At 37.6% G+C, this 22,532-nt stretch overlaps 1 protein-coding gene across 5 annotated transcripts in view; it reads right to left on the minus strand.

The window, feature by feature from the left end:
• Positions 1-1,174: 1,174 nt before the first annotated feature.
• Positions 1,175-22,532, minus strand: part of FUT8 (fucosyltransferase 8) — a 311,319-nt gene continuing 289,961 nt past the window's right edge. For all 5 annotated transcript variants that reach the window (XM_082451693.1, XM_082451690.1, XM_082451691.1 and 2 more), the window contains 3 exons: positions 19,852-20,028; positions 10,489-10,639; positions 1,175-2,174 (listed from right to left, as the gene is read on the minus strand). In XM_082451693.1, coding sequence (XP_082307819.1) covers positions 1,857-2,174; positions 10,489-10,639; positions 19,852-20,028 — 646 coding nt within the window. In that variant the 3' untranslated portion in view covers positions 1,175-1,856. The remainder of the gene's footprint in view (positions 2,175-10,488; positions 10,640-19,851; positions 20,029-22,532) is intronic.

The raw sequence follows: 22,532 nt of genomic DNA on the forward strand, positions 1-22,532 counted from the left end.
AATACCAGGCCTGCTACTGGTTCCTACATGGATCAAATTTTTCTTTCAGAAGGTAAAACAATGCTATGAAATACTCCTACCAGGCATCTAAAAGAGGCAGGCTACAGAAAAGAGGAAGTGTTCTTATAAGGAGAAGAGTGATGTTTAGAGAGAAAGCAGAAAGAGCATCAAAATCTTGTCTTCCAAAGTGATTCTGATGTGGAATTACTAAAAGGAAGTATTTGGAAGAGTTAATCCCAAGTCCATTTTGGGTCTCATACTGGTTCCTCTCTCCTTTGTTCACCAAACTCTATGTAGTATGAGATGCATACTTCAGAAACAGAGCCAGGGACCTCCCTCATGGCGCAGTGGTTAAGAATCCACCTGCCAGTGCAGGGGACATGGGTTCGAGCCCTGGTCTGGGAAGATCCCACATGCCAGGAAGCAACTAAGCCCGTGCACCACAACAACTGAGCCTGCGCTCTAGAGCCCTCGAGCCACAACTATTGAGCCTGCGCGCCACAACTACTGAAGCCCGTGCACCTGGAGCCTGTGCTCCGCAACAAGAGAAGCCACTGCAATGAGAAGCCTGTGTACCGCAACAAAGAGTAGCCCCCGCTCGCCACAAATAGAGACAGCCTGTGCGCAGCAATGAAGACCCAATGCTGCCCAAAGTAAATAAATAAATAAATAAATATTTTAAAAAAAGGAAACAGAGCCAGTTTCCCAACCCCACAGATTCCTGGTACTCTCAAAAGCAGGACATGATAGGAAAGGGCACAAATCATTTCCTGGATAAAACAACAGGTCTCAACTCACAAAAAGTGACAATAGCCACAAGAAGAAAGAACAAGCCTGAAATTGTTAGCTTGGAAGTGGAGGGGATAGTTCCTCTGGCAGTGAGGAGTATGATTATTTGATTCAATTAAATCAAATAAACAATGTCCAAAATAATAAAATAAAATTTCCCTAAGATTGTTCTGAGCAACTCTGTAATGTGCACCAACTAAACTCAGTTTTCAGTGTTAAAATGGACCAATGACTCTCTGAGCTAAGCCACTCAATCTGAAACAGAAAAAAAAAATAAAAAAGTAAAGCAGAAGAACTATAAAACTCTTCTTTTTATCAACATTTTCCACTATAAAGCTGGCCGCATCATCATCTAATGATATAAAATTCTAGAAACTTTACAAAATTCCTGTTTTTAAAATTTATTTTTTGTTATCAAAGAGAATGTCCGGAAACATTGAGTACTAAAGAAGCTGTTCATGGTATTGTTTTACAAAAGTTCCTAATGGAGTATGAATATTTTATTTTCTGTTGTATCCTTCACTTATTAATGATGAGGTGGATGAACTGGTACAATTACTCAAAAAAAAATTCCAGACAAAAACATCCATTCTCATTCTGAATCTGCTGATTGGAGTGAATTCAGTGGTTACAATACCACCACTGGCTAAGAATCAAGCTCCCCACAGGAGGGAGCTACTTGAGTCATCTCATTAGGTCACATAGGTCTCTCAGATATAGGCACCATGTTTGAAGTCTCACACAAAATGTCTGTGTCACTTAAATTACACAATGTGGCAGTGTTTGTTTCATGGGGACATAATCTTGAAAGAACGGGTAAAGTAGAAAACAACCTGTTTGTATGTTATACGTGAGTACATTATCGGACTGTGCATGGTTTTGAGGGCACGGTAGCCCTTGTTAAAGAGGAATTCCACCAATGAAGCATCTGTCAGATCCCAGCTGCTCCTGGCGACGAGGGTGTTGACTCATTTAACCATGAGTTGTTAGGTTGGGGCCTTCTTCATCTACTGTTTGGCTCAAACGGTTTGAACTGAGTTTGGTTGTCTTTCTCGTCCATCTAAGCTTTATTTCTCAGCCTCAGGATATGTGGGGTACTTGACTGTTTCTATCTTCTCTCGAACTTTGTAGGAGGGATATAGGCCCGTCCTTCCCAGTTTTCTGTTGACACCTTTAGAATAGCCATCCCAATGATTTCCAGCCACACCAATGATATCTCCAGGTTCCATGGGGATTTCATCTGCAGTTCGAGGTTGGTGAGGATAAATGGCAATCTGGTTGTGGGCATTTTGGCCTCCAAAATAGTAGATGTCATCCAAAGAATGGAAGTTTGCAGAGGCATCGGGATGCAGTGTTTGCATGATTTCATAAGCAACTCGACAGACCTTGGGAAAGTATGAAAAAAAATTGGTTAGCATGTGTAAGGTCTCCTTCATAGCAATCCGAAAGCTGTTGGCCAAAGAGACCAGGACTAGACTAGGACCAGGACCGAGAGAACGAGAAGCAGTGGATTCTAGTCACAGGTTTTCAGTCCATTTGCTCTCAGATGATGGTACAAGTCATTCTTCATTTCTGTGCTTGTATCATTTTTTTTTAACATAAAAGATAATTACAATTAAGATCTCTCAGAGAAAAACGTATGTGTATATATAGTGCAAAGTATTTTATGAATATGAATTCATAAATTCATATTTATTAAAATATAAAATTTTAATTTTAATAAAAATTTATTAAGAGCCACAGAGTGTTCCATGTTGGGCACTAGTGGTACAATAATGAGTAAGACACAGTCTATGCCCTTGGTGAATTCAAGGTTCAGGATTAGAATCAGGATTATAAATACTTTACACAAATGCTGCTGCTCCCTTTCCTTCATTCAGTGTTAATAAATCACATACTCTTTTCTGCTAATTTGGACTTGGTCTCAGAACTCTTCTCAACCGAAATTCACGTAATTACTGACAATCAACTATTGCCAAATGAGCTAAAATATATCTGCCACTTCTGTTCTAAAGTGTGATGTGTGTGATGTGTAGACAGTAGCATCTAGACTGAAATAAGATGAACTAGCCTTTGGGGACAAGGCATCTACCTGATGCACTTAAGGCTACTTAAAAGATTCCTCTGTCCAAAAAATACCTACCATTCCCACTGGATGGCAGCTGGAATTCCACAATCTGAGCTTCATTCCTTGAGCTTCATACTTGGTGATAGTTAAACTATAACTATCTTAATGGAGGTATAACATTTTAAGCAATTAACAAATATATTCATTATAGAGTAAATGGGTTTCAGAAACTTTTCTAAGAATAGGTGAAGACCAAAGAGAGAATATTATCATTTTGCTTAGAAAATTCTTCCATTATACACTGTGAACACAGGACTCAACTCAGGTCAAATTTTCCTACATCTCCAGTTGTAGTTACCTCCGTTAATGAAGTTTTATTGTCCCTACACCAATACTTTTGCACATATTTAAAATGATACTAATAGTAATTGTTAATCTGCTCAGTGGAGCAATTTAGGATTACCCAGCAGTTCTTTAAAATTTTGGCATTCATGATATCAAAAACTGAATTCTTAAATGTTATAAGCAAATGGAATCTGATTAGGTTAATCATCAACTTAACTCCTTAAAAAGTCTGAATTTTAGGAACCCGAGCGGCGGTTTTCACATGCTATATGTAATTTGTAAATGAAACTAAGTTTAGATAGTATTTTTAATTTTGCAGATAGGGACTAAAATACAAGGAGATCTGCCCAAATTCTAGTGCTAGAATTTCAACTAGACATGGAACCAAGAAAATAACTTTTCTTTCAAATTTGCTACTTCATCAACAAACTAATTTTATATTGGTACGATTGAGATCACTGGTAGAATACTGAAACTATAACAAAATGAGGCTAAAAAAGATTTGGAACTTGAACTTCAAATTCAGCCAAAGGCCCACACAGCACAAGCAAAATCAAGTTAAGCCTTTGGAAAGAAACTAAATAATTAAAACAAAGCAGTTCCAATAATAGCAAAGTACCATAACAATGATAGAGGCTAATATTTACTGAGTTTTTTCTGTCAGACGTTGTTTCTAGGTCTAATTTAATTGTCAGTAGCCCCATAAAATTTTATCATGCTCGTTTTATGGATGTCAAAGGTCAGTTAAGGAATATGCTCAAGGTTACAGTACTATTAAGTGGCATATTCAGGTTTTGAACCCAGGCAGTCTGTGTATGCTTGTTAACTGCTAAGCATATTTTTTCTTGCAGATCCTATCCTCCATGTTCACATTTTAATAGTGGAAAGATATAACTTAAGGCCAAGGCTGGCCTTGGGAAAACCTGAGAGTCTTATATTCAGGGCCCCCCCACCCACTTTTCAATTATCCCTAGCCAGGGATGCAAGACCTTGTACTGTCTTTCGGATGACCACAATGCCCACCGTGGCAATGAACCCTAATGTGTTTCCTCCTTTCATTAATAAACTTCTCACTCTCATAAAAACACCCTTAGGGACGTGCTTTCTTTTGGGGTAATCCTAATAATCAGTTTATGTTTTGGTATCAAAGTTGTTGATGTATTAGGCCACTGGATAACACATGTACTTTCTTAAGCCAAAGAAATTACGAATGGTAGAACTTTCAGACACAGAGTGGACCAATATAAGACCCTTTCTCCTTCTCATAATAATGGCAATAATGAGAGCAGCTGAGCTTACTGAGCACTGTTCTAATAGCTGCGCTTGCACACATGCTTCCTCTCAACTCATTTAACTCTCACAACAACCCTATGAGTTGGTTACTGTTATTATTTATATTTTACAGCTGAAGAAACTATGCCAAAGAAAGATTAATTTCCAAAAAAATAAAAAATGAATAAAGGAGCTAGTAAATGACAGAAATGTAATTAGAACTCTCTGTCTCTACACCATACACTGAACTGCCTTAGGTTGTAAGGATAAGTACCTAGAACAGTGCCTGCCACAGAGTAGCCGCTCAGTAAGTACCTTCTGCATGAATACGGCTCCAGGCATAATACCAGTCCAGCAGTGGAGATGCAAGTCCACTGGTGATATTTAATCCTTAAGATCCATATATAACATTCTGAGTAATTAAAAATTTTTCTCTATATTAACCATGGGGCAATTTACTGCAAAGGGCTAGAAAGATTACTATAGTGTCAACGTTTGCATTTAATCACCCTAGGCTTCCTCTCTGGGCTTAACAAATCCAAATCACGTGACAGGTAAATGAGGTCTTTCAGTTGATGTCAATACTCAGGTTTGATACCTGACAGGTAGCATGATTGACAGGGGTAGTCTATGGTTTGCAAAGCAGTGCCTGGCCACACATATGTTTTATTTCATTTGCTGTTGACGTGGCACTATATCATTTTTGGAACACTACTAAGCACACGGTAATGAGTAAGAGCAAAAATCCTGCCAAAGGATAAAACATAGATATGACTGTATTTAAAAAAAAAAAAAAATTGAAAAGTGGAGGAAGGTCCATTAGTTTGAATTTTATCCCTGAGTAACAACCAGCTGAGCTTTGCATGAGCCTCCAAAGCTTTCTCAGAGCAGATGGGATCTTGGTTTTTTTGTCAAAATTGACAGGGCCAGAAGGATCTCCTAGTGTGAGAAGTTGGAAGTGGGCTCTTGTCTCACTGCGTGAGGCTGGGATATCTGTGCACTTTTACTGTAAACTGCTTTGTTTTGCTATTCAATGAGAGAACAGTATCCACTGTCGTTTCATGAACCATACCTCAGTGGAAATTCCTATCGAGAGTCATCTGTCTAGAATAAGATGAATGTAGTATCTGGTTTCTCCCTCTGGGCTTTCCAAAATCTGATTCAAAACGTGATGAGGCCAGTTGTGTTGTGTGTGGATTTGGAATGAAACAACAGAGAATGCCAGGAGAATGTCATATTAAGTGCCACAAAGGGAAGTGTCTCAGGGGGAAAAAAAAGAAATTTTGTCCTATGGTGATTTTAATGATTGAGAAACTACTGAACAATGTTGACTGTTCCTTAAAAAATGTTGATTACCCATAGTCTTTAAAGTGGACATCTACAAACCATTTTTGTAAATCAGATTCCAGAGTTATAAAACCTGATTCTAAAACTTGATGAACAATATTTTAAAAAAGAAAACCTTTCTGATATTTTGCCCATCTACAACTGAGTGAGCTGTCAACTGCTGGAATTGAAACTCCAATTCCCTTTGCTTCAGATTTTAGATGGTTTCATTAAATATGAAAGTAACATAAATGACATAGTAGATGCTTAGGGCATAGGCAGCTTCCAGTAACACAGAACAAGATTAGAGTATTTGGTAGAATAGTTTGGAATGCGATGCACTGCATAGCTTTCAAAACTTACTTGATGCTGTTGAAAAGTGTTAATATTGCCTCTAATTTTCAGGCTAAATCCTGAAGATTGTTTTCTTCAATTTATGAGGCTTTTAGGACAAACTTGGCTATGAGAAACAGCTCTGATGAAGGAATTCAGAAAACTGAGTGCAACAATAGTAACAAAATTAGAGAGTAGAGTCATATTCTTGGCTTTTAAAAACTTTTCACTTAAGGAGAGAGAATTCCCAGACCTCACTTTGGATATAAAACCAAGAATGATTAGAAGCCCTAAGACTGAGAAGAATGGGTCCAAAACCTTATAAAGAATCCTGATTAAGATGTCATGACATTTGTGCCTACAGTTTCTCAAACATCAATCAGGCCTTGCAATTTCCTTCTAACAATACATTTCATTCTTCCAGTATTGTCTACAATAGCACATGGTCAACAGATAAACTCTTTCTCACTATTGTCATACAGCATAAAACTCCTCAAAGGATAGTATACAGGAGACAGAAAGTTTACATGACTGAAACTTCAGGATTGTCAAAACATTATGAAGAAGAGACTAAACTTTTATCCCTTCTAACCATCTCTTGAAATGAGATTATCATCAAGCAAAGTTTGAAAGTTGGTTGTCCATGTTTTATTCTGGGCTGAGATTTGGTTCTCATTGTTTTATTCTCGTATCACCCTTCTGGATGTAAGGCTTTAGTCTTCTTCTGTTTTCTGCAGGAAAGTCTGCAGATTAATTTCCCTAAAGTCAAAACATACACAAGTTTACCTGCATTTGCTAAAGCAAATACTATTACTTATCACTCACCCTTTGGGAATGAAGAGCTTTTGTTTCTGAAAATTCGTATTATATGGTGACGCTCTCTTTCAATAAGCTACATAAAATAGAGTTAAGGTGGTACCTTGGCACAGGAATTAATATGCCGAATGTTACTGGTTATTATTCTTTATGAAGAATTGTTACACACATCCAATGCACACAATGACTATGTGGAACCTAAGCATCACCCAGGACCATAAGCAGAGGTAATGGAGTCCTTGAACAGCATATTTCATGTTCCTTCTAAAACGTGAGATCATATAGTCTGAAATGGGGCCATGTGAAAAAAAGCTGTTAAAATAAATACTGTTGAGTCTAACAGGCAAAGATATACCTATACCTATTCCTTTATAAATAATAATAGCAGCTAACATTGCTTTTAACATATTGCTGAGTACTATTCTCAGTGCTTTACGTATAATAACTCTTTAATCCTCACAAAAACTTTATGCAGTAGGTATTATTGTTATTACCATTTTTACAAGGAGGAGGGAAAAGTCAGTGATAGGCTAAGTAATTTGTTCAAATACCACAGAGTCACTAGGTGGTCAAAGTTGGATTTAAACCCAGGTAGTCTGACTCCAGAGCCCACAATGCCTCATTCTTGTTCTCTGTCTCGTGAAGTCAATGGCTTGATACTTTGATGTCATCAGTGACGTTTTCTCAAACTCCACTGCTACTGCTGATGAGACATTTTGGGGGCATTCTTCAAACGATTCCGATTTTGGTTTATGGCAATTTTGGTTTGGTTTATGCTACAAGCCACCAACCAACTCGTTCACACCACAAAAATATTAAACTGTACCAAATGCCTTTTTACTAAAAATATTTTCAAAAAATAGTGGGGTGCGGGACTTCCCTGGTGGCGCAGTGGTTAAGAATCTGCCTGCCAATGCAGGGGACACGGGTTCAAGCCCTGGTCCGGGAAGATCTTATATGCCGTGGAGCAACTAAGCCCGTGTACCACAACTACTGAGCCCACGTGCCACAGCTACTGAAGCCTGTGTGCCTAGAGCCCATGCTCTGCAACTAGAGAAGCCACCGCAATGAGAAGCCCGTGCACTGCAACAAAGAGTAGACCCTGCTCGTCGCAACTAGAGAAAGTCCGCACGCAGCAATGAAGACCCAACGCAGCCAGAAAAAACCAAGAAAACAAAAAAACAAAAAAAACTGGGGTGCAAGGAAGCCCAAAGATTAATCAGTGAATGTGGAATTATTCCACAGTCTCAAATGCTACAGCTGTTAGTCACCAATAAAGAAGGTGATCACACTTAGCAAACTGCTACTCACTATATAAATGTAAGGTATTTTTTACTGTTAAACTTTTATTCTGAGCCCTAACATGTTTTGAGGTATTCAAGTCTATTTTGGGACACAAAATATTGGTTTAAATGATCAGAGTTATTTTGGATGAACTTTGACTTGCCAAGAGTTTTTAGGAACAATATAATATATAATCACAAATCTTATTCCTTTGGACACAACCAGACCTCTCAGTACTACGCTTTCTTCATATAAACTATTTCTCTGGATCTGAGGTCTGAAGAAGACACAGAGGTTGATATTATGCATAAAATGAACAAAGTAGTATGAACAATATGCTCTTCAAACCTGGACAGGTTTCCAGTATCATGAAGTGACAGAGGTCCTGATTTCTGAGTCAAAACTAGACTTATGAGGCTATGAGGATCAAAAATTCTACAGCACATCCTTGAAAAGGGGGAAAAAAAAAGATTTTCTTTCCAGAATGAGCCTAATGGTATTATTAAGGAGAGCTGGATAAAGGAAAGCAAAACACAGAGGACGTCCTTGTAAGTCTCAGTGTCTACCTCCATGTAAGGCTGGTAAATGTTTAGACATGTATATATTTATTTACTTTTAGAGCTTTATAACTAGAGCAATGGTTCTCACAAGGGTGATTTTGCCCTCCCACTCCCCCCACCCGGGACATGTGGCAATGTCTGGAGACGCTGTTGGCTGTCACAACTTGAGGTGAGGGTCTACTGGCCACGGACGCTGCTAAGCATCCTATAATGACCAAGACAGCACCTCACAACAACTTATCCAGCCCCAAATGCCAACGGTGCCAGGTTGAGAAACCCTGGACTAAAGGAATAGACTTTAGCAAGGCCTAAAATCTAGGCCTACAGAGGAGGTGGTACATCTGGGAAAGTGACTCTTGATTCAATCATTCTAAAAATAAGCATTCGAAAATGTGTCATTTGCACCTGTTGATCTCGTAGGCACATAGCCAGATTCTCAAAAGCAGTTGAGAGGGACTAGGTAGTTACAACTCCTCCCCCCATCCCACCCCCTTCTCAAAGATAGGATCCTCACCCCAATTAGGGAGAACATCAGCTATAATGCCTTCATGTTTTCCCTCTGATGAGGACTGCTGCCATGTGACTCCTGTTCTGTGTAGCTGTCTTTGCGTCTTAAGTTGTATTCTTATGCCACATTGAAGGAACTCATACAGGCTTTGCTGGGATAAGTATCTTTCCAACAATCATAGCACCATACCATTGTGACAGTGTGCATTGTCACATAATAAAAAACTGTCCATTTCTTTATAGTCTCTGTAGTATATTCCCATGTAAATGATGTGGCTTTCCTTTTCACACTTTCTTTTCTCTGCTTCTTCTAAGCTTTCAGGCATATTTTTATCTTACATGGTTTATATTTCTTTGTAATTATTCTCTGGTTATTTCATGTGGATATTTTGCTCACTAGATTCTAGACCAGGGTAAGAGCTGTATCTTCGATCTCCTTTGAAATGCCATCTACACCTAGTATAGGTCTGAGCACAAACAATCATTTAACAGCTTGTTGAAAAAACTAACCAATAATATGCACATAAATGAGACAGCTGAATAAAATCCACAATAAATCTTTCTATGCTGATGTTCCACTGGGCATATAAGGCTGACTGGAGCACTCATAAAAACACACACACCAAGCCAACAACATATTAATTATCTATAACAATAAACTCAAAGAATGATTATAATATGGTATTGCTTAAATATAATGTACAGTTTCTTGCTTGGTAGAAATGTTAAAAGGACTTGAAAGAGGAATTACATTTACTCTTTCTTATTTTCTATAAAGCAATCAAGTGAGGCAAAATGCTGAGCATTTAAGCCTCTCAGTATCAGCGCACTGATGTGTAGAAATGGATGGACCCTGGCTACATACTGAATGTATGCAAAATCAGAAAGTATTAAGTAAACTTAATTACTTGCTGTTTCTGTTAAATGCTGTGAATAAGCCAAGTACTTTAAACAACCCCAGTAGCTGGCTTCAGTAGAGATGTATTCAACAATTGCTTGCAAACAATTAAATATTCAGTGCACTCAAAGAGCTATGTTTTCTGGAATCTTCCCATTCTTTCACAAAAGGGATCATTCCCCAATATTAAAAAAATTGTACCTGAGTCATGAAAACTAACATTTTTTAAAAATCCAAGAACTTCCTGACCCAATATAACCAAAGAGCATTGATCACTTAAAAATGCTTACCTGGGATGAAAAAGTACACACTAGGAAGTCTGCCTGGGAGAGAAAGTGTATATCCAGGATCACACCTCGAAGTGAATTTTCTGTGTATCGATTATGTAGTCCAGCTGACCAAGAGATAGAGTTATCACTAATAAATTCATAACTGGGGTACCTGAAAAAAGAAATAAATTTATACAAACTCACTGAAATCATAGAATTCTGTCAGGAAATAGTATCCTATCAGCAGGAGGTAGCCAGCTCCTTTAACCAAGAGTCCCCCTCTTTCTGACAGTAAGGAAAGCTTTAATTCTGGCATTCAGTAGAGTAGCTGACAAAGCATCTTTGAATCCACTGATGGGGCAGAAACCATTCTGGGGTGTCCTGTATGTTAACAGTTATTGGCATGTCATATAAAATACACATATGCACCAGAATGTCCCTTTCAATTCATGAAAGAATTGAAAACAGAAAGCTCTCTATTTTCATTGTAATAAGTGACCTTGAAGAGGTTTTTCAACCTGCTTTCATATTTTTTTCACACAGACACATTTTCATTTTATGCATTCCTTTCCCACTTTTATCCTTAAGCATATATCTTTTTAAAAATATAATTTATACATTGTTTTATCTTCTTCCAGTTTTATTGAGATACAATTTTTTAAAAGATCTATTACTTTATTTGTTTTTGGTTGCATCGGGTCTTAGTTGCAGCATGTCGGATCTTCGCTGAGGCATGCGGGATCTTCGTTGAGGCATATGGGATCTTTCGTTGCGGTGCGCAGATTTCTCTCTAGTTGTGGCCTACAGGCTCCAGAGCGTGTGGGCTCTGTAGTTGTGGCGTGCGGGTTCCAGAGCATGTGGGCTCTGTAGTTTGCAGCACGTGGGCTCTCTAGCTGAGGCACATGAGCTCAGTAGTTGTGGCGTGCAGGCCTAGTTGCCCCGCGTCATGTGGGATCCCGGTTCCCTGACCAGGGATTGAACCCGCGTCCCCTGCATTGTAAGGCGGATTCTTTACCACTGGACCACCAGAGAAGTCCCGATTGAGATATAATTGACATATAGCACTGTATAAGTTTAAGGCACAATGATCTGACTTACACACATCATGAAATGGTTACCACAATAAGTTTAGTGAACTTCCATCATCTCATATACAGACAAAATTTTTAAAAAAGGAAAAAAAATTTTCCTTGTGATGAAAACTCTTAGGATTTAGTCTCTTAACAACTTTTGGTTGCTGTGGCTAGGACTTTCAATACCATGTTGAATAAAAGTGGTGGGACTGGGCATCTTTGTCTTCTTCCTGACCTTAGAGGAAAAGCTTTCAGCTTTTCACGGTTGAGTATTATGTTAGCTGTTGGTCTGTGATATCTTATGGCCTTTGTTATGTTGAGGTATGTCTCCTCTACACCCACTTAGTTGAGAGTTTTATTATAAATGAATATAGAATTTTGTCATAAGCTTTTTCTGCAACTATTGAGATGATCATATGATTTTTATCCTTTGTTTTGTTAATGTGGTGTATCACATTGATTGATTTGCAAATATTGAACTATTCTTGCATCTACTTGATCATGGTATATGATCCTTTTAATGTACTGTTGGATTCGGTTTGCTAATATTTTGTTAAGGATTTTTGTATCTCATCAATGATCTCAGCCTGTAAGTTTCTCTTTCTGTGGTGTCTTTGTCTGGTTTTGGAATTGGGGGTGATGTTGGCCTTGTAGAATGAGTTCAGAATTGTTCCTTCTTCAATTTTTTGGAATAGTTTGAGAAGCATAGGCATTAACTCTTCTTTAAATATTTTACAAAATCCACCTGTGAAGCCATCTGGTCCTGGACTTTTGTTTGTTGGAAGTTTTTTGATCAATCTTGATTCAACTCCATTACTGGTAATTGGTTTATTAATACTTTCTATTTCTTCCTAATTTAGTCTTGGGAGACTGAAATTTTCTAGGAATTTATCCATTTCTTCTAGGTTGTCCATTTACTCACATATAGTTGTTTGCAGTAATCCCTTTTGATCCTTTGACTTCTATGGTGTTGGCTGTAACATCTCTTTTTTCATTTCTGATTTTATTCATTTGGGTCCTCTCTCTTTTTTCTTGATGAGTCTGGCTAAATGTTTATCAATTTGTTTATCTTTTCAAAGAAACAGCTCTTAGTTTCATTGATCTTTTCTATTGTTTTAAGTGTCTATTTCACCTATTTCTGCTCTGATGTTTATCATTTCTTTCCTTCTACTAATTTCGGGCTTTGTTCTTCTTTTTCTAGTTCCTATAGGTGTAAGGGTGGGTTGTGTGTGTGTGTATAATTATTTTAAGTTGATCTCAAGTTTGAACACATTCTAACAACTCCACAGTTTTTATTCCTGCCTTCCCCTGCCCACATTTAATGTTTTTTGATATCATATTTTACATCTTTTTCTTTTGTGTATTCCTTAACCACGTATTGTGGATATAGATAATGTACTACTTGTCTTTCAAGTTTCCTACTAGCTTTACAAGTGGTTGATCTACTACCTTTACTGTATGTTTGCTTTTACCAATGAGATTTTTCCTTTCATAATTTTCATATTTCTAGTTGTGGTCTTTTCTTTTATGCTTAGGGAAGTCCCTGTAACATTTGTTGTAAAGCCTGTTTAGTGGTGCTGAACAATTTTAGCTTTTGCTTGCCTGTAAAACTCTTGCTCTCTCTTTCAAATTCGAATGGTAGCCTTGTGGGGTAAAGTATTCTTGGTTGTAGGTTTTTTCCTTTCATCACTTTGAATATATCATGCCACTCTCTTCTGTCCTGCAAAGTTTCTGCTGAAAAGTCAACTGACAATCTTATGGGAGTTTCCTTGTACATAACTAGTTGCTTTTCTCTTGCTGCTTTTAAGATTCTCTCTTTATTTTTTGTCATTTTAATTACAATGTGTCTTGGTGTAGACCTCTTTGGGTTGATCTTGTCCGGAACTTTCTGTGCTTCCTGGACCTGGATGTCTGTTTCCTTTCCCAGGTTAGGGAAATTTTTGGCTATTCTTGTTTTAAATAAGTTCCCTGCCCCTTTCTCTCTCTCTTTTCCCTATGAGATCCCTATAATGTAAATGTTGGTATGCTATTGTTGTCCCAGAGGTCTCTTAAACTGTCCTCACTTTTTAAATTCTTCTCTTTTTTTTTGTTCAGCTTGGGTGATTTCCACTACTCTGTCTTCCAGTTTGTTGATCTGTTCTTCTGTATCACTTAATCTACTGTTGATTCCTTCTAGTGTATTTTTTACTTCACTTATTGCATTCTTCAGCTCTGTGTGGTTCTTCTTTACCCTTTCTAACTCTTTGTTAAGTCTGCCACTGTGTTCATCAATTCTTCTCCTGAGTTCATTCAGCATCTTTATGATCATTACCTTGAACTCTTTATTGGGTAGATTGCTCATCTCCACTTTGCTTAGCTCTTCTTCTGGGGTTTGTTCCTTCATTTGAAACACGTTCCTTTGTCACCTCATTTTGCCTAATTCTCTGTGTTTATTTGTATATATTAGGCAAGTCAGTTATGTTTCTCGTTCTTGGAGAAGTGACCTTATGTAGGAGATGTCCTATGGGGCCCAGCTACATACTCCCCTCTGGTCACCAGAGCTATATAATCTAAGGGTGCCTTGTATGTGGGCTGAGTGGGTACTTCTGTTGTGGTGGGGTCAACTGTTGTGGGCATGCTGGTAGGTAGGGCTAGTTCCCAGCCTGGTTGGCTGCCAGGCCCTGCCTCATGTGGAGGCTGCTAGCTGCTGGTAGGTGGGTCTGGGTCCTGACACAGCTGGCTACACGGCCTGGGAAGTCCCAGGGCTGGTGCCAGCCCACTGGTGGCTTGGGCTGGGTCCTGGTGTGCCTGGTTGCAGGCCCGCAAGTCCTAAGGTTGGTCTTGTGTTGCTGGTGGGCAGTGCTGGGTCCTAGCATGGCTGGCTGTGGGGGTTGGGGATCCCAGTACTGGTGCTGATCAACTAGTGGGCATGTAAGCCCCTGGTTCTAATAGGTTAGAAGGAGGACTCCAAAATGTTGTTTGCCAGCACCAGGGTCCCTGTGGTAGAATGAGCTCCCCACTGGCTGCTGCCAGTATATGTGTCCCCAGGGGGAGTCCCAGTTGCCTCCTGCCTCTCTAGGAGGCTCCAACCTGCTTTCAAATTTGGTCACTGAGCTTTTCCTTTAGAATATAAACATCATGATTAAACTTCATTTAAATTTTTAGTTTAGAATTTGTGATAACTGAGACTTGTCTCCCTTAACCCCCATAAGCACCATCTTAACAAATAACGGTGACAGAAAACCATTGTAATAAATTTATGAAAGCAAATTCCTTGTAGATGTCTACCAACTAATATTGTGGCAGTCCTGAGAAGATATGTGTTAAAAAATATTAAAACAGGATGTCTTTAAAAAGTCTACTATATGTTCAAATGATTCTACTCTGAATTAGAGGTTTAATTATACTCTAGTATAGAGTGAATAAATTTTCTCAGTGCATGAGACAGATCAGAGTTAAGTTGTAAACTTTCAGAAGTTACATGCAAAGGGGATAGTCATTGTACCTACTTTATATAATTTTTTAAGAATTAAATAAATTAAGCAATGTAAAGTGCTTAGAAGAGTATCTGACACGTAGTAAATGCTCAATAAATCATTAGTTGTGATTGTTAAACATTCTTTCCCCAGATATTCCCCTGGTTTTATCTCTTACTTCCCTCTTAGATCTCTGCTCAAATGCTGCCTTATTAGTGAGGAGTTTGGCAATCCCTATCCCTTTTATTTGCTTAATTTTTCTCCATGGCTCTTACTATCACTGAACATAATATATACTTACTGTTTATTTACTGTCTGCATTCATTCCCCACCTCCATCATCCCTAACTAGAATGTAAGCTCTATAAAGAGAGGTATTTCATCTGCTTTGTTCACTCTACTATTCTCAGCACCTAGAAGAGAATCTGGAATATAATACAAGGTCAATAAATATTTGTTGAAAGAATAATAGTTCCTATTTATAAGCCCTGAGGCAGCAGAAGTCAGCTTACATGTCTTCTTCCCACACAGTATTTCCCAAAGGTTAGGACTATGCCTTATTTTCCTTTGCATCACAGCATCTAGCACTCCACACAATGCTATGTGGATGAATACATGAACAAGTGAGTGCTACCTATGTCTGGGATGTTTTCCTAATTCCCTAACAGCTGCTTCAGATTTCTCTTCATTCCACAACCTCCAAGGCGTTTTCTCTCATAGCCTCTCGTAATGACTGTGAAGAAAAAGTCTCTGAGCACTGTTTCAGTGACTGGTATTCAGTGTTCAGATCCATTTGGCCTCATTATTTTTGACATTTTGCCCTCCTCAACTTTGAATCAGGGAGATGAAGGAAATGTTACATTTGTTCTGAAAAGAAAACCACCAAAAAAACTTTTAATGTGATTCCTGTGAAGATGCAGATCCAGTCATGGGGCAGAAACAGAAACAAATAAATATGAAAAGGCTGGAGGGTGGAGGAGGGGGGAAATCGTTAAAACACACCAGTACAGGTTTTATCCTAGAATAAAGACTAATTCTGTCAGCAAGGTTTGGGCGCTCAGTGAAACAAACACAAGAGGGATCCTTTTACTGAGAAGTGACGTGAACATTATGCCCTTCCTAACTTAAAGGCCTTTTCCTTGGACCAAACCAAAAGGTCACCTAAGTTCCTCAGGCCTTATCTCTATATGCAAAAGATAGCTTGATGAAGGATACTGAGTGTTGAAAAACAGAAACAAAGTGAATAATGAGGGAAGGAGATTTTGTACTTCCAATAATGAGCATGAAACTTTCCACACAAACATGCTTCTTTCTTGTCTTACGCCTACAAGTATGCCAGCAGAAGTCTTCCACTGTGAGGTTGCAGAGATTGGCAATGATTAAAAAATATATATTTTTCTTCTTCCATCTTGCAAAAATTTATTTTTATATCACCCACAAAGGTGTAACTTGAAATTATAAACTAACATCAAATTTTCTTTTGTGAGGTCTTTCTCCAGACTGAGGGGGATACTCCTCTTCTTGACTTCACTACCTAGTATACAACTCCTTCAGGACAATTATATAATGACACTGATTATTTGTTACCCGTATATGGCCTACCAGTTGGATACGCCCTGAGATAAGGAGCCACATATTATCTTTTATTTCTTTGTGTATTCCTAATGCCCTGTAACTGTCTAGCATATTAGATGTAGTTCAAAAAAACAGTGAAGAACTTTACCACTATTGCTGATTCTTCATTTCACATGGCAATCAAATGCTTTATAGTAACTTTTAAACAAATTTCTCTTACCTCTATTCATTTAAATGAACCTAATTTTAGGAAGAGCTTGTCCAGCATTTTTGATAAAGAGCAAACTAAATATGTAAATCTGAGAGATTTTTAATGGCTTGTTTTTTCTCCTGTTTCACTCCTAACCCCAGTCTCCACATCTTAGAATACAATGCTGGATAGACAACTTTAATAGTTCTTACTTCTTTGACTGCCAAAGATTCTGTGATTTAAACACTCTAACAGTGAATTACCTAAGAGAGAGATCTCCACATTATCAGCAGCGGTCACAGTCACTAGGATGCTGGTGCTAAAATCTCGTGAATGAACTCAGTCTTAATCTAGAGAGACCTGAGGTGTAATACTAAGCAACAAAGCATTAACTACTGGAGCCACATATATAAGCTAATCTTGACCCCTTTTACAAAGAATAAGCTAGTCAGAAAAATGGTTTCTTCTCTAACTGTACGAATACTATGCCTCATTTAAGTTTAATTCTCCATCTCTTCACCCTCTTGAAGCAGAAAAGTCTTATAATCACCTTGGATTCTATATACCTTGTTGAAAAATTAATTCATGCTTTGGTCTCCTAAAACAATAACAGAAGTTTTATGATTTGCTTAGGTATCAAAACCAATCCTGAGAGGTCAAAAGCAGAATTAATTCAGAGTGGAAAAAACATTTAAGTAAAATAATGAAGGAGAGAAACGGTATTTAAATTCCCGAGAAAATCCTTAAAATGACTTAGAAAACCAAAGAATTTCCAAAGAGGAAAAAAATATGCACAAAATGCTATTGCTACATTTATAACAGAATATGGAGAAAAATGCTGCCTGGACTACCATGGGGAGAGGAGTTACTAGCTTCTGACCACACACACACACACACACACACACAAAAGAAAAAATCAAGTTTTACTATTCCCACAATCCAAGTAGATACTACTGCCATCTGTACTATAAGGGTTGCTTGGTGTAAAAATATCATGCTGTGCTATGGATCACAGCTGTAAAATATTCATATCCTTTTATCTAAATACTTCCAAGTCCAGAAATCTAGATTAAGGAAATAATATGGATAATTTTCAGGCATACCTCATAGCACTGGAAATCGGAAATAACCTGTCAAATATTAAGAGAATGGTCAAGCAAGCAACGGCATTTCCATTCAGTGGATATGTAGTCACTAAAAAAAGAGATTTACACTGACTTTTTTTAGCAACCTGGGAAAAGGGATCTAGTGCTATATTAAGTAAAACAAGAGTTCAAATTATATAGAATATGATCAACTACAAAAATGTATAACTACATAAATGACTGAAGGGAATATGTTGATATTTAAATAGTTGTTGCCACTGAGTAATGAGACTGTGGGTAATATTTTTTCCTTGCTTGTATATTTACCAACTCCATATTTTCTAATGAGCATGAATTATTTTGCCAATCAAGGGAAAAACTTATGATGCATTCAAGAACAAGTAAAAGAGTAAATAAAGTAATATTTTAACATTTTTTCAACTAAGCTACAAATTCAGTCTGATATTTTAAAATGAAGGACTAAGATGAACTATTTCTACTTTGTTTCTCTCTAATAGGTCTGTATATCAAACTAGAAAAATATCTGTGAAAATTTTTTCTTGTTTTATGTCCAAATGTTCATTTAATCCCTAATTCTTATACTTAAACAAGAATTATAACCATATAACTTGGCTTATATTTGGCTGATGAATTTCTTGGTCTTTTGTTTGTCTGTGCACATGCACGCCTGCATGTGTGTGTGTGTGTGAGAGAGAGAGAGAGAGAGTGTCTGTGTGTATAATCAATAGAGGGAGCCTTAAAGAAAAACCAATTTATATCAGGTTAATTTAGATTCTTACGAGGTAGAAATAGGGTTTAAATGATTATCCAATGATATGGATAAATACCTGCATTATAGTATTCATTCTAGATTTGTTTTTCTTCCCAACCCCCATTTGTGACATAAAAGAGGGATTGAGAAATAAATTAATTAAAAGTCAAAAAGGTCAAATGAGAATTGCTAACAAAATGTTTTCAAACAGATAGGACTGAAATGAACATAATTCAATACTTACTGGGCACTTACTAGAACTAGGTATAGTTTCTAAAGTGCTTATAACCTAGTGAGGGAGAGAGAAGCAAGCAAGTGCTAAATACTAAGAGGAATGCACAGAGGAGGACCACTTAGTCAAGGATTCAGGGATGATTTCTGGAGTAGATGGTATTACTCTATAGTAGCACTACTCATACTGTATTGTAACCGTCCATTCCCCTACTAGATTGGGAATTCCTTGAGAGCAGAGAGTGTCTTGCTTATCATGGAATCCCCACCACCTAGCACAGTGCCTGAAATACAGGCAGGCGGGCTCAATACAGCTCAGTACAAGCTGGCAGTTCTTATAATTTCACTTACAAAACTCATCTTTTAATTCTTTGCCTTTTAAAAAAATATAATTTCCAAATTCCAGAAATTTTTATAAGATGAAAACTTTTATCTTACACATGGTTTCAGTTGCCTGTGATTGTTGGTGAAGATAGTAAGAGCAAAAGGGCAAGCACCTGGTATGTTTTATTGCTAACAGTCTTGTGAGTTTGTCAGTATTATGGACTAAATGTTTGTGTCCCCCCAGAATTCATATGTTTAAGCCCTAACCCTTAATGTGATAATATTTGGAGGTGGGGCCTTTGGGAGGTACTTAGGGTTAAATAAGGTCATGAGGGTAGGACCCTCATGATGGAATTAGTGCCCTTCCTTACAAGAAGAGACACCAGAAAGCTTGCTCTCTCCCTTCCAAGCACACAAAGGTCATGTTAGTATATAATGAGATGACTGCTGCCTACAAGTCAAGAGAAGGGGTTTCAGAATGAAATCTACACCTTGCTGGCACCTCACATATGCTTTGATCATAACAGCAGTTGCACAAGTACACAGTTGTTTGAATTTAAAACCCCCAACTATCAGTAATAACATTCATTGTGACAAGAATCACAAGTCATGGGAATTAAGGATTCCTTTCAACTGAAAAGAGATGGTTCACTCTAGAATCATTAGTTCATCTAACTTACTTTGTTTTTGCCTCCTTTAATAAAGAAGGGTCATCTGTGGCCAAATATACTCTTTTTTTATCCACTTGCATTCTGCGAGCAAGAAGCTGAAAATGTTCTTCAACGTGTACCATGTATTCCTCAATGGGGTGGAAGGCTGCTTCTGTTCCCACTTTGTCTGTGCGTCTGACATGGACTCTGCGGGGGCAGAGGGAGAAAGTCAGATTCTGTTGATAATGTTCTGATCCACTGAGTACTTTTAGGGTACTCAGCTTTATACCCCTATTCATGGTGGTGTTATGGACATTTTAAACCAATTTTTCTTTCATTTTCACCATTAGAAAAAATAAAACCAATATTTTAAAAAATTCAAACACATATATTCTAAATATATTTGCATATTAATACAAGGGGAATTAGAAAAAATAAGTTAAGTCTTTGAAGAATGCTTTCTTATAAAGAGAAAGTCATTGGCATAATCAGGAATAAATGGGAGATTCCAGAATTAGACCGCATATAAGGCAGCAAATACCAACTAGCCTTCCAGAAAAAACTGGATATAATTTTTAATATATTTGACAATAAAGGATGCCAAGATTCACAGTTGCTATTACAGAACATTAAATATATCATTTGTAATGTTTTGGTGCCAAGTTTTCTTTTTCTTCATTTTATCCTGTATTGTCACTGTAATGCCAGCTTGTTGAATTTAAAGTTGTGCAAGGAAAACACAGACCTGTATGGATTCTTCCTATAGCACAATCAAGGCAAGGCAAACCTTTTAAGAGTTCTTACTATTTTAAGTTCATGGAGCCATGCCAGTCTTTTTGTTGTAGGCACAATGAATTTCCTTTCCCTGCTTTTTACTCTATCAAACACAAGCAGATACTGATCTCATCTGTCCTATTTAAGAAAAGCTCCAAAACTGTAAAACTGGGGACACAGATTTACATTGTCCTGCACTGAATAAGGCATTGACTTCCAACAGTATTTTAATGAAAACAGGAATAATAGTCAGAGTTTGTTTTCATAAGTTAAAACACTCCTTAAATTTGCCCTTCCCACATCTCCCCTCTTCCCAAATTACTAAACCACTATTCATATGTTGGAAAAGAAAAAAGGTAGATTTGTTTCCTTTAGGTCACAATATGTGGGCATGTCTTAAGTCAAGCCTAGGACCAGCTTTTTATTATGAATCTGGAGTGAGGATTTAACTTCACTGTAGTTACTCTGACATCTTCGTGGCTGTTCTTTCCTTTGCATTTCAGGTGATAGTCCAGTTGTGAATACTATCGTATGAATACCTATCATATCATTTTTTCCTTCCCACGTTCTTCTTAGTCACTGGTTCTCTCAGGAAATTTGGAATTGTTCACTGTGCTCTATGGAGATGAGATGGGGCAGAAAGAACAATTCCACTGAATTTCAATGAAAAGTTTCATGAGAAGAAACAGTATTTAAAACTCTGATTTTACCGTGTTCTTGTTTTAGCTCTACTACTTAGAACGGGGGTCAGTAACTTCTATACATATGAAGACTAAGACACAGGGAAGAAATGGGGTGGGAGATACGAAAATAAAGATAAAAACAAAGGAGAGCTATAACAAGAAGGAAAAATCAAAGGAAGAGGAACATTTGACATAGTGGCAGAGTACTACTAAGCAATTTTGTCAATTTTCCAAGTATTCCTGAAATTAGGCCTGGACCAATAATTTGAGAGGACCTTAATGGAATTTTTATGGAAGAATCAGAATGTTAGACCTGTGAAGGATATTAGAAGTCATTTGATTTAATGTAACTCTTTCATCTGACAGTTAAAGAAACTGATGTCTCTGAAGACATTTCAGGGAACAAAATGACAATATAAGGCAAAGGGAGGCTGGTTTCTTTCACATACATTTTAACCCAGTCTTTACAAAAGTAAAAGTTATTTGTGTACTTGGCTGATTTTCACTATCTATCAAAGCTCCTCCAGGGCAAGGAATCTGATTTTATTTATTCCCAATTGCACCAAACACAACAAATGAATGAATGAATAAATGAATGGATGATGGGTAGACACAAAAATCTAACTGTTTAGTATTGTGTAAGTAGAAACCTTAGATACTACTATCTAACCTAGCATTTTCTTTTGTTTTGTTTTAATAAATGAAAAAAGAGTGACAATTAATGAAGGCCCAGAGTGACCAAGTAAGTTGTCCAAAGTCACATAACTTGTTAGTGGTGGAAGCTAGATTGGACCCCCACATTCTTGAACTCTAATGCACCCCTCTTTCATTACAGCACACTACCTAAGTGTGCAAACAACTTAGCTGTCTGCGGTACTTCAAGTTTCTATATTTGGCCAATTCTCAATGTGGTGGATACTCCATGAAAAATTAATAAGGGTAGTTTTCTGGTATGTAAAACTATAGGAAATCCAAACAAAGTTAAGCAGGTGTAAGTCCTGGATTTGCCTTTATAAACTCTGGAACTTTGGGGAGAGATTTTCTTTCCTTAGTTTCCTCACTTGTAAAATGGTTATCTCTGCCCACATCACAGGCTTGTGTTACAGGATCAATGAGATAATGCAGTTGAAGTTATTTTGGTAATGTAACTACTATAGTGTATCGTTCTCCATCTTCCAAGATCCTGTTCAAACACTGCAGCTATGAAGCCTTTCTTGGTCCTTTCTTGGGAAATGGAAGTACATTTCCCCTCCC

This window comes from Balaenoptera physalus, assembly GCF_965194825.1.
Source record: "Balaenoptera physalus genome assembly, chromosome: 2".
Taxonomy (NCBI): Eukaryota; Metazoa; Chordata; class Mammalia; order Artiodactyla; family Balaenopteridae; genus Balaenoptera; species Balaenoptera physalus.